The sequence below is a fragment of the Lepidochelys kempii genome, chromosome 22 (genome assembly GCF_965140285.1).
Source record: "Lepidochelys kempii isolate rLepKem1 chromosome 22, rLepKem1.hap1, whole genome shotgun sequence".
Classification (NCBI taxonomy): Eukaryota; Metazoa; Chordata; order Testudines; family Cheloniidae; genus Lepidochelys; species Lepidochelys kempii.
Window position 1 is genome coordinate 19,870,676 of NC_136401.1, and position 18,540 is coordinate 19,889,215.

General features: G+C 44.6%; 1 protein-coding gene and 1 long non-coding RNA gene across 2 annotated transcripts; one reads left to right on the plus strand and one right to left on the minus strand.

The window, feature by feature from the left end:
• Positions 1-1,146: 1,146 nt before the first annotated feature.
• On the plus strand, positions 1,147-9,338 carry LOC140901659 (nicotinamide N-methyltransferase). The gene is made up of 3 exons (XM_073320892.2): positions 1,147-1,345; positions 3,586-3,793; positions 8,021-9,338. Exons 1-3 carry the CDS (start codon positions 1,159-1,161, stop codon positions 8,496-8,498), a joined length of 873 nt encoding a protein of 290 aa, XP_073176993.2. The 5' UTR covers positions 1,147-1,158; the 3' UTR covers positions 8,499-9,338.
• Positions 9,339-13,540: 4,202 nt separating this feature from the next.
• Positions 13,541-18,321, minus strand: LOC140901677 (uncharacterized). Its single transcript, XR_012155926.1, has 2 exons — positions 18,041-18,321; positions 13,541-13,979 (listed from the first exon to the last, which is right to left on the minus strand). It is a non-coding gene; the product is annotated as an uncharacterized LOC140901677 (long non-coding RNA).
• Positions 18,322-18,540: the final 219 nt, after the last annotated feature.

Sequence of the window (18,540 nt, forward strand, 5' to 3'; positions counted from 1 at the left end):
TGTTCTCCTACTGGTTTTTGAATGTTATGATTCCTGTTGTCAGATTTGTGTCCATTTATTCTTTTGCTTAGAGACTCTCTGGTTTGGCTAATGTACATGGCAGAGGGGCATTGCTGGCACATGATGGCATATATCACATTGGTAGATGTGCAGGTGAACAAGCCTCTGATAGTGTGGCTGATGTGATTAGGCCCTATGATGGTGTCCCCTGAATAGACATGTGGAAGAAAAGTAGAAGACAAATCCTCAAGCTTGCTAGACTCAGCCTCTACCCATCCAACTTCATCGTCCATCCCCTGCTGCTGTATGTCCTGAGAAGCTGGGATTGTTTATTCCAAATCAGACAATATTAAAGGGGAGACCCTGATTGATATCTGCACCAGCCCCACCATACACCAGCAAAACCTTCAAAGTGATCATTGCCAGAGACTAGATGGACCAGAAACCCCAGGAGGTGCAGAAATGGCTGCAGAATGAGCTGGGAGCGTTTGACTGAGCTCTAGATCTGGACCAGACCAGACCAGAACTGGACCAGATCATCTGAGCTCAGGACCAGATCATCATTCCACGGCTAGTATAGACATAGCCTCAGACTAGGGTGACCATACGTCCTGTTTTGGCTGGGACAGTTGCTTTTTTAAGCCCTGTCCCAACTGTCCCCACTTTTTTTTGGCCAAACTGGGCATTTGTACCATTTGTTCTTGCCAACTGATGATCAGCAAAAGGGACAAACGCCCAGTTTGGCCAAAAAAAGTGGGGGGCGACCCCTAGCAGGGCATGGAGGAACATGCTGGTGGAGGTGGGAGAGCGGCAACATCAGCCCTGAGTGGAAGGGAGGGAAGGCTGAGGAGAGCAGCTTGGGCTGGGCCAGCCCCATGCGGGTGGGTGGCAGGGGGCTTCAGGCTAGCCCCGTGCAGACCGGCCCCACACAGTGTCCCATTTTCCCATTGGGAAAATATGGTCACGACACACTTTCTTCCCCATATAGTCTTTTCTGCTGCTTCTTCTTTTGATTCTGCAGACTGAGAAAATCTTGCAGATCCTGTGGGATCTCTCAGCCTGAAAAATTTCCCAGTCTGAAGTGAAACTGAAATTTGCAAGTACAAGGAGGGGCTTAAAGTATCAACAGGAAGAGCTATCAGTCTCCATTCGGAACAAATGCAGAGCAGAGGTTGTTTGTGCAAGATGGAATCTCCAGCTAGTTTCACAGGGGGAGAAGCTTACCTGAAAGATTTTAATCCTGCAGTGTATTTGAAGACCTATTATTCCTTTGGTTCCAGTCATTGCCAAGGGAATGAAATTCTGGAATTAAATCTGAGAAGCCTGTATAAGATATTCATTTCAGGTGAGTATAGTGTCCTGCGGGTATAGTGCACTAGGACTGAGAAGTTCTCAACTTTTCCCCTGTCTTGGGATCACATGCTCGTTTAATAATGCTGTCTGTGACGGGAAACAACAAGGCTCTATAAGGGTAGCAAGGCTTTTAGGACAGGCGTCTTGTCTTCATACTCATGGCATGCACATAATAAATAATATTGAGAGCATTTCTAATTGTAACTAGCAGCTGTAGAGGCCATGATGGTTCAGTATGATGTGGGGTTTTGTATGTCACACACACTAGTCTCTAGAGCTACATGCTCACACTAAGCCACTGAAAGTATTTCCGAGTTAAGTTAGCCCCTTCATTTCCTAAGTGTTGCAGCTAGTTTTAGCTACTCAATTTTCCCCTTTAAAATCCATACATCAGTGGCAATCTCAATTCTGGAGCGGTCGGGGGCTGGAATAATGCATTGGAGGTGCTGTGGGTCAGGACTGAGGGGTATTGGCAGAGCTGGGGTTGGAGGAGAGCTAGAGCAGAGAAAAGTGGGGGCTGTGAGTCAGGACTGAAGAAGGTCTGCAGCGCTGTGTATAGTGAAGTCTGGGATTAGAATAACAAGCGTATGAGCTGCATTAGCAGAGCTGTGTCTGGTAGAGCCCAGGAGGGGAAGAGCAAGTGGGAGTTGCAGTTCAAGAATGAGATGCAATGGCAGAATCGAGGGTGAGGACCAAGGCTGGAATGGCAGACTCAGGATGGGGGACCCTGATTAGGGAGCCATCTGTGTCATCAACCCCAGACTCTCATGAGAATTAAAATCACTGACTCAGATGGACTTCAAATTGCAACTACTAAAAGGAGCAGGTGACCTGGTTCCCTGCATCCTATTATGATCAATGTTGCAATCTGGAACTATCCTCACTGTTGTACAAGCTGTTAAACCCTTTAATATCACAGGAATCAAAAAAAAATCCTCCCTCTTCATAAATTAATCTGATTTCTTTCCTGCTATGTGTTATGAGAAGTAACAGATGTTGCCAGCTGGATTCTAAACCTGGAAATGGACTAGGGGTTACTGATGTTACTACACACCCTGGAGAACTTCTCCCTGGCAACTCATAGCATGTGACTGGGCTCACTGCTAAGCAGTTTATAACCAGGGTATTCTGGGTCAGCCTTTCCATTGCTGGTTCCCTACTCTGGTTTTCTAGCAACATTTTTAAAGCATGTTGAGGATCATGGTATCAGAACACCTGTGATAATGAGCATCTATAGAATGATTATTGTGATGGTATAGAGAGTCCCCAGCTGAGATCGGGACCCTGGTGTGCTGAGCGCTGTACAAGCACAGAGGAAGTCCTTACCCTAGAGAGTTCTGAGACTGAAGTTAGTTCCTTATTCATGGTTCCTAGACCCTTATTCAAAGGGCAAAATTATTTAAAATATATTTATCAATGTGATTGAATTGATAAAATATGAAAGATAATGAGCTGATTATTCAATTACGAATGAAGTAAGGAGCTGGGTTTTGACGGGCCAAACATGACAAAATCAGTCTTGGGTCACCCCGACTGACACATCCCCGCCACTGTCAGACTCTTCTGAAGGAACTGAGGCATGCCGCTGGCTGACCTGAAGTTTTGTTACTGTGCAATGCTCTGCCTCATGTCACACTGCCAATCCACTTATTTGGTCATTCAATTAATAAATAATTAAGTAATTAGTCATTTAAATTTTTATCACATTCAATCACATACATTTGATAAAATTTCTAAAAATATTTAATCTTACATTGGCATATTTTTAAATAATTTTGGAGGTTAAATAAACAACTGGGAACAGTGGATAGGATGCTGGTACCACAGACAAGGAATTGGGAATAAGGAACCAACTTCAGCCTAGGCAGAGAGTTTATAATCTAAATAGACAAGATGTACAAAGGCAGGATTGTTATTCCCACTTAACACATGAAGGACTGAGGCTCAGAGAGATTAAGTGACTCACCAAAGTCACACGGCGAGTCTGTGGCAGATTTCATTAGTCTAGGCAAAGGCCCTAACCAGAACATACCTCCTTAGGTGTTGAGGCTATTGCTGGAGGAGTGTTCCATCCTACATACTATTTGCATGAGGCATCCAAGAAGCAAATGAAAACCAACCAAACAAAAAGCCCGCCTCAAAAAAACCCCAACCAGCACTGAGTACAACTTCTCCGTCTTATGGGTCATGCAATGCACCAATGTAACTTTGTTCCCTGCCGTTCCCAACCAGGTGGGTTGAAAGGCGACACCCTGATTGACATCGGCAGCGGCCCCACCATTTATCAGCTCCTTTCCGCCTGCGAGAACTTTAAGGAGATCATCGCTTCGGACTATACAGACCGGAACCGCCAGGAACTGGAGAAATGGCTGAAGAATGAGCCAGGAGCGTTTGACTGGACTCCAGTGGTGAAATACGTGTGTGAGCTGGAAGGAGACAGGTAAGGAAGGGTGACCTGGCTACTGATGATCCAGTCAGAGGAAACATGTCTTGTCACTGAAATGAACCCCTGCAGGGGAGGGGACCTCTTACTAGAGTGTGATGTGAAAACACAATGACAAACTGAGTAGGACACCCAAAGGCTGACATATGGCAGACGCAGGGGAAGCTCAAGAAATGGGAATCCACTGGAAGCGCTCGCTCCGGATCCAACTGCCATGTTTGGAAGCTGCCAGCTGAACCCTATAGGTCATGTGTCACTATTATTATTAGTTATACTGATTATGATACTATTTTTATTACCATAGCACCCACGAGCCATAGCCACATAGTGGCTGGAACGAAGGGTGCTGGGGATGCTGCAGCACCCCCTGGATTGAAGTGGTTTCCATCACATACAGGGTTTACAGTTTGGTTCAATGGCTCTCAGCACCCCCACTGTACAAATTGTTCCAGCTCCCCTGCGTTGTAGTAATACAAATAATAAATAATAATACATTGGCTGAAGTGAAGCAGTGTGTAAGTGTTTTAGGGTCAGGGCCTAGGGTTTACCTCTGTGTTGTGTAAAATTTTTGACTAGAATAGTGCTGCAAACAGAATAACAATCCTCTCTTTTCAGCCTTTATTATAAAACAACTCAGAAGTATGATCCTGTCACACATTCTCTGTAGCTGCTATCAGGAAAGCCTCCCATACCTCTCACAGAGCGCTGAAGCCTGCATACTTCTCAAACTTAACTAATTTTTTTTTAACTAATTGCAGCTGGTTGGAAAACAAACAAAAAACCATGGACATCTTCGTGTAACTTCCCCCATCGTTTTCCATCAACGTTTGGTTTGGACATTTTTCTGACCAGCTCTGCACATTTTCCCAGGTGACTAGTTTTTTGGGTGCATTAAATGAGATGCTGTAAAAAAGGCCCAAATCTAGTATGTCCTAAGCACTTCCCATGTGACAATCAGGCTCCCTTTAAGGTAGCTCAAGTTGGACACCCAAAAAGGGTCTCCCAAAATCAGTAGTCACTTTTGAAAATTTAGAACATACATTTTCTTTGTGCATAGAATTTGTCATTTTTCCTTGCATGATTGGTGACCTTAATAATAATTCTCAGGACAAAATTTCATGTTGAAACCCCTCTATTTCAAAAGGATCCGCCTTAGGGAGACTTTTATAGGTAATATGATGTGTTACACACATAGGTGCTGGAAATAAGGGGGCTGCAGTACCCCCAGGCTTGAAGTTGATTGCATTATATACAGGGTTTACAATTTGGTTCAATGGCTGTCAGCACTCCCACTATAAAAATTGTTCCAGCACGCCTGCATAGCCATGGACAAGGACCACCTTGTGTTAGGTGCTGTACAAACATACAGCAAAAAGAAGGTCCCTGCCCCAGAGAGCTTACCAACTAAATTTCACACTATTGTACTGAAATAACTATTCTAATATGTACTAATACTTCGCAGTTCTCAGTCACCTTCCATTTCATAAGAACATAAGAATGGTCATATCAGGTCAGACCAATGGTCCATCTAGCCTAGTATCCTGTCTTCCAGCAGTGGCCAATGCCAGATTCTTCAAAGGGAATGAACAGAACAGGGCAATTATCAAGTGATCCATTCCCTGTTGTCCGATCCCAGCATCTGGCAGTCAGAGGCTTAGGGACATCAGAGGATGGGATTGTGTCCTTGACCATCTTGGCCAATAACCATTGATGGACCTATTCTCCATGAACTTACCTAATGCTATTTGAACCCAGCTATACTTTTGGCCTTCACAATATCCCCTGGCAACGAGTTCCAGAGGTTGACTGTGAGTTTTAAAAACATACATGAATTTAGCTTCATAACAACTCTGGAAGGTGAAATACCATGGTGATGGGCATAGCATAAATACCTAGGTAGACAGATAAGGGGACAATGTCGGTGAGATAAATTTTTTTTATTGGATCAAGTTATTGGATGGAAGTTTGTCCAATAAAAGATATTACCTCACCCACCTTGTATCTCTAATATCTTGTGACCAACATGGCTACAACTACACTGCTGAGACAGATAAGGAAGTATTTTTATCTCCATTTTAAAGATGGGGAGACTAAGGTGCAGAGAGGGGAAGTAACATGCCCAAGATCACACAGGAAGTCAGTGGCAGAGTGAGAACTAAAACGCGGGTCTTTGTTTTGACTACATGACCACTGCTTCCACCGTAGATGGCAAGGACTCAGTTTTTCAAAAGCATATGTGGAGGGATTTGAAACCTGAATCCAAAGTCATATTGAAATGACCAACCAGGACACAGACCTTTACTAAATTCCCTAGTTCTGGTAATAAGGTTTCTATATGCATCACCTTTGCTGTGCCATGCCACAGTCTCTCCTTACTTGGTAATTTCCAGGCTTGTAGTTCTGGGCATTACCCCTCCCAGGACATTCATGCAGTGGAGTGCAAATAGTTACTGCCAACTGTGTAAGCGCAGCTGTACAAACACCGATCCCACTCCTGCTTCTCTCAATTCGCCCTTTTTCCGCTCTGGTTGAATACGGTTCAGTCATTGTAACCTGCTACTTGGCCAGTGCAGAGAACGTGGATGCCTCTCGCTTTTTAGTTTCCTGTGGGGTTATATGTTTAAACAAGACATTGAAACCTGGAAAACCACACAAATTGTATTTCCCAATAGCGTGTAAATGTTTGTAAAATTCCACTCTGGGCCAGCAGGGGCCGCTCATGGGACCTTGTTGAGAGCTTGTCTAGAATAAAAAATTCTAGTTAGTCTGGAGAGTAAGGTCCTTGGAACAGGGCTCTTGTCTGTACACGGGTCTGCAAAGGGCCATGGTGTGAATGAGGTAACACAATTGATAAATAATAAAACAACAGTTGTATCTAGACAGAGCAGCTGTCTGTGTCTCAGTGATAGTGTTTCAGTCTGCTGTGGGGCTTTGTGTTTCAGAGACTTGCTATCTAATCTCTCTCCAGAGCTAAACATCCACAGAAAGCTCGGACAAAATATTTCCAAGTACATCAGACCTTATGTTTTCAGAGGGCGGTGAATCGTTCTAGCTACTTGATTTTAATTGGCAGTCTCAGTTCAGGAGAGGTGCCGGGCTGGAAGAGCAAGGGGTGCTGTAGGTTAGGACCCAGGGGCATCAGCAGAGCTGTGTGTCTGTGTGTAGGGGGAGCAGAACTGGAATAGCAAAGGGTGGAGGCTTTGAGTCAGGAAGGAGTGAGGGGCACCAGCAGAGAGCTGGGTAGAACTGAAATAGCACGGCAGGCAAAGGACCAGCTGTTCAGAGATGAGATGCATTGGCAGCATGGGGTTGAAGGGGGCAGGACTGGCAGAGCAAGGGTCAGGGAATGCTGGTCTGGATAGAGGTACATTGGCAAAGCTGGAGGGGTGGGCAGAGCCCAGGACGGAAACAGCAGGGGAGCGATTCAGGCAGAGCTGTTGAAGGATGCAGCCCAGGACTTTGGGGGAAGAAGGGCTGCAGATTAGAGGCAAGAGTCTCTATTTATCTGGGAACTCATACAGCCCCCATTGCCAGAGTGTCTGAGAGACTCTCTATTTTTATTAATGCATTGACTCTCAACACCCTTGTGACCTTACCCCCATTATCCAGAGAGGGAACTGAGGCACAGCGAGACTATGCGACTTATTCAAGGCCACTCAGAAGGATCTGTGGCAGAGCACAGAACTGAATGCAGATCTCCAGGGTTCTAGATTAGCATGCTAACCACTGGAACCTCCTTCTTCCTTGCATAGATCAGAAGCACAGAAGGTGTTGATGCAAAGAGAAAATGCTGAGCTGTCCAAAGCTCCCCATGCTCCTGGATCAGTAAGAATGGAGAGTCACACCAACGTCTTTTCTTGCTGCATTGCTCTGCAGTTTGACAATTGTGAAATGCCTAGCACCCAGGGAAAGTTTCCTCCTAACTCCAGCTAGTCAGGGGTTGGCTTATGCCCTGAAGCAGGAGGGTTTATAGCCCTTCCAGGGCTTGGTTATGGTTAATCCCTACTGTAATGTAACTGGCTATTATCCTTTTGTCTAATTCTTGGCCTCAGTGGTGTCGTGTGACAATGAGTTCCACTGGTTAATTGCATGCTGTGTGGAAAAAAGTCCCCTCTTATTAGTTTTAAATGTGCTGCCTTTTGATTCCATTGAACATCGCCTTGCTGAGATCTGATGGACAGACTGATAATCATGCAATGGTACACAATATAACATTTCTTGCAGGGAAAAGTGGGCTGAGAAGGAAGAGAAGTTGAGAAAGAAAGTCAAGCAGGTTCTGAAATGCGATGTGTCCCAATCCAACATCTTGGCCCCTGTGTCTCTGCCCCAGGCCGACTGCCTGCTCTCCACACTGTGCTTGGAAGCTGCTTGCAAAGACCTGAACAGCTATCGTGCAGCACTGAAGAACATCAGTTCTCTGTTAAAGCCAGGGGGCCACTTGGTGATGGTGACAGTCCTGAAAGAAACCTACTACATGGTAGGCCAGCGCAGGTTCTCCTGCCTCTACCTGGAGTGGGAGTCGGTGGAGGAAGCCCTGAGAGAGGCTGGGTATGACGTACAGTGTGTTGAGGTGACTCCAAACTGTTCTGAAAGCGCATTTTCAGATTTTGAGACTGTGCTGAGTCTGGTTGCGTGCAAGCGGCCTGCTGAAAATGAGCAGGAAAGAGCCTTGGCGCAAGGGAAAGGGCAGGGCTGGCCTTAGGGAGACAGGCACCCGGGGCAAACTTGTATTTTGGCTCTGTGGCGGGCAGGGAGCACAGGGAGCTGGGGTGGGGGCTTCTCAGAGCCAAAGCTGGGTCTGATTTTGCATTAGCATGTGCATTAATCAAAGAACATAGAATTGAGAGATGAGACATGTGACCCAAGGACCCCTTGATGCTAACTGGTAGATGGCCCCGGGGTACATAGGGGTACACGGATCTCCTGGGTTCATCAAAAGGGGTCATGTAATGAAAGCCTGTGTCACATTGATCATCATAATCATTGCAAGATGCATGTATGGAAAACATGTGAATAGTTATGGATATATAGTAAAAATTATGTTCCCTAGGACTGTGAGTAAAGGCAGGCCACCAGGTGATCCACATATCTCTGTCATGCAAGACAGAGATGCGTATGTCACTCTGGCTCACCACGTGCAAACTGAGTATTGTGTGGTTCCCAAAGGACACCCATTTACAGTCTGAGCAAAATTCTAATCAATAGATTGCAGGGGCTTCAGGAAAAAAATAAACCAAGAGGAGTTATCTTGTTTAGGAGTAAGGTAATGAACTTTTGAAACTATATCTGGGGTGTAGATGAACCTCCAGTTATTCCTTCAATCTGTGAGGACTGCCAGTAGGATTGATTTTATGAGAATGGATCTCAGCTAAACTGGTTGAAAATGCTGAGAAAAGGACATGAGGTAAGCTATCTCGTAGGAGATAGCGGAACGCCTTGTTAGGTAAGTGTCGGCTCTAGAAAGCATGTTATGATTTTGTTTTATATGTAACCATTGCTTTGCAATATCCTCACTTTCTGTCCTTGAATCTCTGTTTGGATAATAAACGTATTCCTTTTTTCACGATATGTATATATTGAAGTTCTGTGTGTTGAGCTGTGTGGTGATCCTGAGCTGAATCTTGCAAGATGGTGTGTGCTTTTCCTTTCGGGAGTAGCAGCTCTCAGAGTTCTGTAAATGTGCAATGGAACGTGGGCTGGGCGTGCCAGAGGCCATTCCAAGAACTCAGGGGGAAGGTATGTGCCTATCGGTAATCTGTACCGAGAAAGCGAGACCTACGAAGGGCAGGAAGGCAGTGCCTGTGCAGCCGGAGGCTAGTGGTTTCAGGTTGCGGGCATAGACGAGTCTTCCTCACGCTGAGGGCAGGTAGTGGCAAAGAGCCTGAAAACCTTGGGTCCCCGAAGGAAGTGTCACAATACAAGCACCAGCTATCCCATTCCTCCAGCCCCCTCAGCCAATCCTGGGCTGCTCTCTAGAGTACGGTTTCCCATGCTGTGTCCAGTCCAGGTTTAAATGTCTCAAGTGACAGAGTTCACAGCTAGAGCCGGGTGAAAATTTTTGGCCAAAATTGTTTCTGGTGAAATATACAGATTTGGGGATACCAAAAATTTCACAAATATGTGTTGGTTTCACTGAATTGTTTTGATTGAAAAAACAAAATATCTGGGAAAGCTGAAATGTTTGACGTATTCCAACCCTGGAATACTTTGAAAATGAAAAGTTTTAATTTTCTGTGTCAAAATGGCTTTTCAATTTATTTTAAAAATACAGAAATGTAAAAACAAAATAACAACAACAACAAAACTCAAAATCTAGAGAAAACAGTTTCCTATAGAACTAAATATTTCATTTGACCCAAAATGAATTTTCTTTTACTTTTAGATTCACCAAAAAATCAAAAAAAAATTTTTTCAGGTCCACCCAAACAAATGTATGTTTGTTTTTTAAAATTCAGTATGGCCAGCAAACCCAAAAATTCATTATTTGGAATTGGGATTCTAACAGAAAGTAGGCAGCCAATGCCAACCCTTTGAGCAAAGCCTTGAATGGAGCTGGTTAGCTATTTCCATTGGTGGCCACAGGTGATCTGAGACAAGCTACCTAGCAAAGTGATTATCCCGGTAGCTGATCAATAGTGCTCTGCAATGCCATGAAGGAGAGACTTAGATTTGGTTTGAGCAGACCTAGAAAGTGTTTCAGGGCATGGCAAAGAGCACTGGTCTGGGGATGTCCAAGATGAGGATCAGCAAAAAGTAGATCGTCTGGGCTCAAAATCACTGCTTAATCCAGGCTCCAAGATTCATCTGACTTTTATTAATTCATCCTGAACAAATACTTCTATAACCCAGAGCGGGAGGCAGGTGACTCCCTGCAGCTTCTCATTGTCTTTACAGGTCTCTCACCCAAGTACAGAGCTGGCCCCACTCTGCTTAGTTTATGAGACCTAAGGAGGTCACAGTCTATCACAGCTCAGCTGCATTCAGTGTTTAAAGAATGTGTGAAGGGGGCTCAAGGGTCACAAACCCAACCAAAAACTGAAATCAACCTGGGGATGCCCTTTAAGTACTGCTGCTTGCAGATGATGATAGATAGAACCCCCATCCCCACACATTCTTTCCATAGGGCTTTGAGCCCTGGCTGCCAGTCTAAGCAGTTGTTGACACCAGAGATGCGAATAGCTTCAGAAAAGGCTGAAGGGAGGCCCTTTCTCTCCAATCAAAAGCAGATTGTTCTTTCCAAGTTACAATTGCTAACTTGTGGGGAAAAAAACCCACCCCACCCTCTTGCGTGACACTCTCAAAGCCATGTCACCCGGTCTGGTGGAATCTGGAGAGAAACGATGGCTTTGTTTAGAATTAGTTGGACCAGGTCCACTGGGCTGGTGATGGCTGTACCCGCACATGGCTCCCATTAACTGGGCTGGGAGTCAGTTACAGGAAAGATGATTAGCCTGAAGGGAAACTGCTGTATTCAAAACAGCCTATGCCTCACTTTCTCCATCTGTGTAGGACTGAAGCCAGTAGGTTCAGGGATTGGGCAAAGGAGCATGAGTGCTGGGGAGATGAGCCAGACAGGCAACCCCGGGGTGTTTACTGGAGTTCTCTATCTATGGAAAAGGTAAAATGTGAGCAGCAGGAGGACAACCTTTCCCCATACATACATCCTCTCCCTCCTGCCGAAGTACTTAGAAAACAGTCCTGGAAACGCTATGCACTAAGGCTCCCAGCCAGGAGGCCCTTGGCTTTGGACATTGCTGAATCCATCAAATGATTTCACGGAGGGGGGCCACTAAACAGCAGCAGCTTTTGGTTACTGTTGACCTAAGGCAGAGTCATACAAGGGTCCACTCCTGATCCCCAGAGCCAGCCAGTTGCCCACAAGGGGGCTTTTTCATTAGGTTAATTAGGCTTGTAAGGCAAGGAGCAGCCCCAAATGGTCCCAAGGGTCTGTGAAAATACTACACACATCCCTCCAGCCTGGGTAAATACCCTTTCAAAAGATTGCATGGGGGAGGCCCTTCCCAGACACACACATTACTGTAATTCGCAATGGTCTGAAAAGAAAGGAGAAGTAATGGGGACAGGGAGATTCTTCTGGGCAATATTTTCAGCTGAGTCAGGCCATTCCCACACAGGCTAGGGCTCCTAGTTTCTAATTACCGTAACTCATGCTTCAGGAAAGAAAGATAAATACACATACTTCCTGGAGCTTAGGGAAGGGTGATTGCAACAGAGATACAGTTTCCCCACCTGAATGTTTACCAAACAGCAGGGGCTCCATATAATGTAGCTGCATCAAGTTGAGGTTGCAAAAAATGATAGTCTTTTTATTTCATTTTTACCTTTTTGAAAGGATGTGGGGCTTCCACCCCTAGCCCTCCCATAGCTGTTGCCTTTCTTGGGTGGAGCCCTGCCTCTGCCTCCCTTCTGACTTGGGTATTTACAGGTTGAACAGTTCCTGGACTTCACTGCGTTATTTCAAGCAAAGGACAGTCTAACTAAGCAGGCCTTTTTGGCTTCCGCCTCCGAGAGTGATAACCGTGTAACTTCCCACAGTTATAAATGACCACACAGCTCTTTCGAAACAAACACATTTATTCTTATGGTATTACACATCAAACATTAAAAACACTAAAAGAACCTACATGCACGCTAATAAGCATGCCAGAGGTCACCTCCCCCCATCACCCCAAGTGTTCTGGTTGATATCAGTCCTAACCCTGCCCTAAGGAGTGGGACCCTCCATGAGCCAGAGGCCTTGTCCCTTTGCTGGATCAGAATGAAGGCCCCTCTGAATCAGCTTAAACTCAGGCTATTTATTCAGAATAGAATTCAGAAATCAGAAAGACTCCTTTCTTTGTCTGTTGGGTCCCTGGAAAATCCAGTTGGAAGAAACGTGAATAGGTAATCAGCCAGACAATGGATTAGCCAGTGCAAAGCTTCAAAAGGTCTGATAACCGGAGGAAATATATTAGCGTACCCCCTCCTCCTAGAGAATTTACAGACAATCACACATAAGCAATTGCATTTTAATACAATGCACCCCAAATGTATTAAGCTTAAGGTTTGTCTAGGAAATTGCCACCTGTCACACCACAGTCATGGCCCTCTCCAACTGTGCTAATCTACCTCAGTCCAGCCCAACAGCACCCTCTGCCACTCCAATTCCTGGACAAATTGCATGATGATGGTTAGGAGATAAATAAGCAGTGACTAGGATGAGACCTACCAGACTCAGCCACCTGTGAACTATGAACCCAATTCATCTCCCACTGAACCAAGTGGCAAGACTCCTATCAGACTCTAAATCCAAAATCTAATGAAACTAACTGCCTGATTCAGTAAAGTGCGTAAACATGTGCTCAAGTCCCATTGACGTTAATGGGGCTTAAAAACATTACTGAATCAGGGTCTAAGAGTGGATTTGAATTCATCTCTCCAGAGGTATCAGGCTAGTGCATTCAATCCTAATACCACCTACTTCCCCATTCCACACCTTTACAAAGGGGGAAGCATCATAAAAGGGCATCTGTCCAGTGGCAGAGCAGGAAACAAATACAGGAGCCGTCGCTTACCATTCATGTCAACACTATTGTAAAAAGTGGGCCTATAAATTTACCCTAGTTGTGAGCTCATCTGTGGGACAGTGGATAAAAATGGATAAAAGTTTAAGAAGCGTTCCAATAACCTAGATTCTTTGGGCCTGTATATTAATGCAACAGGGAACAAACTTGTAGGGAGACATTTGTATACAAATCCTTTTTTATTGTATCTTGTTACAATATATTTGCGTACCAATAGAGAAAACCATGCTAATCTGGTTAATTCAAAAGCACAAAGCAATTAATTATGAAGAAATGCTTCTAGAAGGACAGGATGGCGCTTGTGCATGATGCAGTCTCAGTGGTGCTGAGGACTCCCATCTTTGGCTTTTTGCGCCCAGCTGGCTCTTTGAGAAGGTAGGAGGGCTTGCACTGGATACATGGCTATTGCCCAGCACCGGTGAGTATTTAGAAGGTGACGCTGTCTTCTATCACTTGGTGTTTCTCCCCACTACCACTATGACAATTACAATGATGAGGAAAATTACTCCTACGACGATCCCGATGATATTCAGCATGCGGGCAGTGCGAGAAGCTTGGGACGCTCGCTCCATGTCACCTGTCCCAGTGGCATTCTCTACCTGGAAGGGAAACACAGCCCACCTCACCCATCAAAACAGTTATTTAGATTCCAGGCTTATAAAACCCCACCCCAAAGGGTGCCCATCCAACGGTCCATGTGCCGTCAATATATACAAGGACACAGGAATTACAAAGAAACAATCAAAAAGCAGCTGCATGTCTGCCTCTCTCCTACCACATGTCATTTGATTAACTGTCACATGGCCAACATAGCTCAAACACATAAGAACAGCCATACTGGGTCAGACCAATGGTCCATCTAGCTCGGTATCCTGTCTTCTGATAGTGGCAGGGGCCAGATGCTTCAGTGGGAAATGGACAGAATAGGGTAATTATCGAGTGATCCATCCCCTGTCGTCCACTCCCAGCTTCTGGAAGTCAGAGGTTTAGGGACACCCAGAGCATGGGATTGCATCCCTGACCATCTTGGCTATTAGCCATTGATGGACCTATCCTCCATGAACTTATCTAGTTCTTTTTTGAACCCAGTTGTACTTTTGGCATTTTACAACTTCCCCTTGCAATGAGTTCCACAGATTAGTTGTGCGTTGTGTGAAGAAGTACTTCCTCATATTTGTTTTAAACTTGCTGCCTATTAATTTCATTGGGTGACCCCTGGTTCTTGTTTTATGTGTTAAGGAGTAAGTACCACTTCCCTATTCGCCTTCTCCACAACCTTCATGATTTTATAGACCTCTATTATGTCCCCCCTTAGTCGGCTCTTTTCTAAGCTTAACAGTCCCAGTCTTTTTAATCTCTCCTCAGATGGAAGCTGTTCCAGACCCCTAATTCTAATATATCTTTTTTGAGATGAGACAACCAGAACTGCATGCAGTATTCAAGGGGTAGGCGTATCCACCAGTCAGAAATCCTACCATTAGCTGTTTCAGCCTTTGGACATACCCATTCATAGAGATGGGCTTTCCACCATGCCTCGAGGTTCAACAAATTCTGGGGGAATCCATTTATCCTAGGTACGTATCTGTCCCCATTACAATAGTAACAGAGCACCTCACAGTCACTAGTGAATTTATCCTCACAGCACCCCAGTGAGGTAAGGGAGGGTAGCTATGCCCATTTTACAGGTGGGGAAGTAAGTCACAGGGAAGCTAGCATCCTTGCCATCGGACCATCATGGGAGGAAGCTGAACACTCCACAGGAAAGGGGGCTAGGTTTCCAGATGGAGGTCAGTCACATGCAGGACGAGAGCTGGTCAAAATGTGGATGGAAAACATTAAAAAAAATTCATCAACATTCCTGTGACTTTTTGGGAGGTCTTTTTATTTTTAATCAGCTCTCTTCAGGATCTTCCTGTCATACCCTGTTTGCTGCATCACACAGTATGGAGGGGTGATTAATTAAGTTGTCGGTTGGGGAGGAAGGGAGGGTGGAATAATACAAAGCAGAAATTCAATCATTCAGTCACCAAAAGGAAATAAAGGGTTAAGTGACTCTGGGTTTTTTATAAGTAAATTTGGCAGGCTTCAAGACTAAAGCCCTGATCCTGCCAAGACTTACTGCGTGCACATAGCTTTACACATCTGAGTAACCCCTTTGGTAGAACTATTCATGTTCATAGTGTTAGGCCTGGGCAGAACTGGGGCTTAACACCCTGGCTCCACAGAACAAGCGTGCCTGGATAGAGCTGGGGAAGTACGATCGTAATACAATTTGTTTCACAAATTTTACTCCTCCTGTCTGTGACTGGCCTGCAAACAGACTGGCTGTTATTTCATTATTGGAAGTTACCGGGTGGGTAGTTTTGTGAATAACTTGTGGAGGCTTGCTCATCTGTAGGCAGCTCATTGAACGTTTGTGATATTTGGAATGGGATCTACCCATTTTCTAAAGAATTCAGAGCTTTTAAGGCCAGAAGGAACCACTCTGATCATTTAGTCTGAGCTCCTTTATAACACAGGCCAGAGAGTTTCACCCAGTCGTTCCTCATGTGGAGGAAATTGCTCTTCTCAGTACACAAGTGAACACTATTGAGACCAATAAACTTGTGACAGAACTACAGCATGTCTCTTGAGAAGATGTGCAATGTCTATTTAAAGACTCCAAAGACAGTGAATTTAGCACTTCCTTTGGTAAGTTGTTCCAGTGTTTAGTTACCCTCACTGCTAAAAGACTGAGTCTTATTTCCTATTTGAATATTTCTAGCTGCAGCTTCCAGCCATTGGACCTTGTTCTGTCTCTTTCTGCTAGCCTAAAGATAGCCTTAATGTCAGATATCTTCTTGCTGTGTAAGTACTCAGGGAAGATTTTAAAAAATATTTAGGATTTCAATGGGAATAAGGTGTCTCGGTGCTTCTGAAAATCCCACTAGACGATTATCTGACTCTTTAGGTGCCTAAATATGTTTGAAAATCTGGCTTTTAGCAACAGTGAATGTATCACCTTGCTACAACATATGCTATGGAGTCATCACCAGTTTCATGAGCTATGTACATATTTACTCCTTCCTCGGAAAATTAACATATGCAAAAAGAACTGTTGTTTCCATCACTGGAATTAAATAAGGAATAAATTCTCTCCACTGAGGAAACCCAGGCATACAGAGAGACTGATTCTCCTGGGAAAGTGACCTTATATTAGATATCAGGGAAAGGCCTTCTAAAGGCCCTTATTACTTGGAAAAGAATATGAGATCAAACCCAGCAAAATATTCTTAGCGCAGCTACGATGGCAGCTGATAAGGCCAAGCACGAGCCGTGAGGAAAAAGCAGAAAATATTGCCCCTCACCCTCCCTGACTTCTAACCTTTCAAATGCCTTTAACCCTCTTCCCCTCCTGTTTCCTCCTCAAATTCCACAGTCATCTGGTTTGTGTTCCTCCTCATGGGGAGGACCTCTCTCTGACGAGATAACCTTACTCCCTAGTCTGGTGGGAGAGGCTGCTGCCAGATTAAACCATGCTTCCTAGCGGGAAGCAGCAGATCTGGCTAGGCACCAATCACATGCCCCCTCTCCACTTGGCCAGTCACCAACCCTGTCACAGAACGGACACATGTTGGCACTGAAACCCAACCACGCGTGTCCTCTTTGCTCAAAGAGGTTACATGGCTAATTAAAGTGGAGCCACACTCCTCACCAGAGTATCAGTGGTGGCCTGTGCTGTCGTCCCTGTGTATTTACTTCATCGATCAACAAGTCTCTTAGGGCAATGACAGCTTCAATACTCCACTTGGTTATTGCTCAGAAGAAAATACATGTCAACTGGATATCTCAATAAAAGTGAAAAGAAAAAAGAAAAAAACACCTTTCACAGACAAAGGTTTCTAGTAGCCAAAGTTTCCTACTCAGCACATCAGCTCACTGACGGATTTGTCTATAAAATTCTAAATATCTTTGGGAGCTGGGGAAAAAACAGTACAAATTATTTGTATAGATGCAAAAATGCAATTCCTAATGAATCCTCATGAAAGAAGCTGTGCTGTCAGAGACTGATAGCCTCTGTTTACGCCCAGAATTGTCCCAGCACATATGCATAACTGTAAATCTATCTACATGGTTAGTTGTGTGAGTGAGTACACAGCAAGGGGATTAAGTGTGCATTGATCACAATGAAACTCATGGCAGAATTTGATCACTCCAAGGCAAAGGTCCTCAGCTACTGTCCCCAGGAGGCGAAAATCCCCATCCTCAAACTAACGGTCAGAACGCTGGACACAGAAGTCAGTGCTGCGTCTCTCCATTCACAAGGAACGCAAACAGCCCACACTCCAGTGCTCACACGCATATCCTTCACTTACACCCAACACCACCTACAAAGGAACAGTTCAAGAAAAATGTTGTCCCTTCCCAGTCAGTTCACTTTTGGAAGCAATAATCCCCACACTTGCTTAAAGTAGCCCTAGAAAATCGCTAAAGGAAAATTGCATTATTCCCTATAACTTGTGGGAATAAAATCCAAACATTTAAACACCTTTGCATTGAAAATTAGAGTTAGCTTCTCCAACTCTCTCTGTAACAGACATTTTAAGACCACATTTGTAAATCAAAGTTTGGAAATACACCGATAAAAAAATTAATAAACATAAATAAATGCCAAACTTACTCTGAGAGAAAAGATGAGAGCAGCTATTCCAAGTGGAAGGCAGCAGCACAACAAGTTAAAGATAGACAGGGCCAGGTAAGTAGGGACATTTCTTTGAGCTGTCTCCATCTTCAGAAGCTGTCCTGTTTAAATTCTCTACTGCAGAAGCTAGGAAGGCTTTGAAGAATAGTAACACTGCTTCCTCTGTTAAAACTTGAAACGGGGGAGGGGGGAGTAACCAAGGGAAACATACTGCTGAGCAAAGCATGCACTTGCGTGCAAGGTTTACAGACTCCCTTCCCCATCCCATCCCATCAACTACTGGTTGAGTTTGTAACCAAGCTACTCACCTGTTTCAAATTAAATTTCTGTGATGAATCTAGCAGGATTTTCAGACTGGAATCCTGTTTGGGGGCGGTGGGGGCATACAACCGGACTGCTAATAAACCCTTGATACTGTAAAACAGAACGCTGTTCTTGAGGAGTGGGCAATTCAGCTTCCAGCTGTCTTATGGTATAAA

Excerpts from the sequence above, each read along its gene's own strand:
- LOC140901659 (XM_073320892.2), top strand. The coding sequence starts at position 1,159 with ATGCAGAGCAGAGGTTGTTTGTGCAAGATGGAATCTCCAGCTAGTTTC. Across the intron at positions 1,346-3,585 it reads GTATAAGATATTCATTTCAG|GTGGGTTGAAAGGCGACACC; the intron begins GTGAGTATAGTG and ends GTTCCCAACCAG. Across the intron at positions 3,794-8,020 it reads TGTGAGCTGGAAGGAGACAG|GGAAAAGTGGGCTGAGAAGG; the intron begins GTAAGGAAGGGT and ends CATTTCTTGCAG.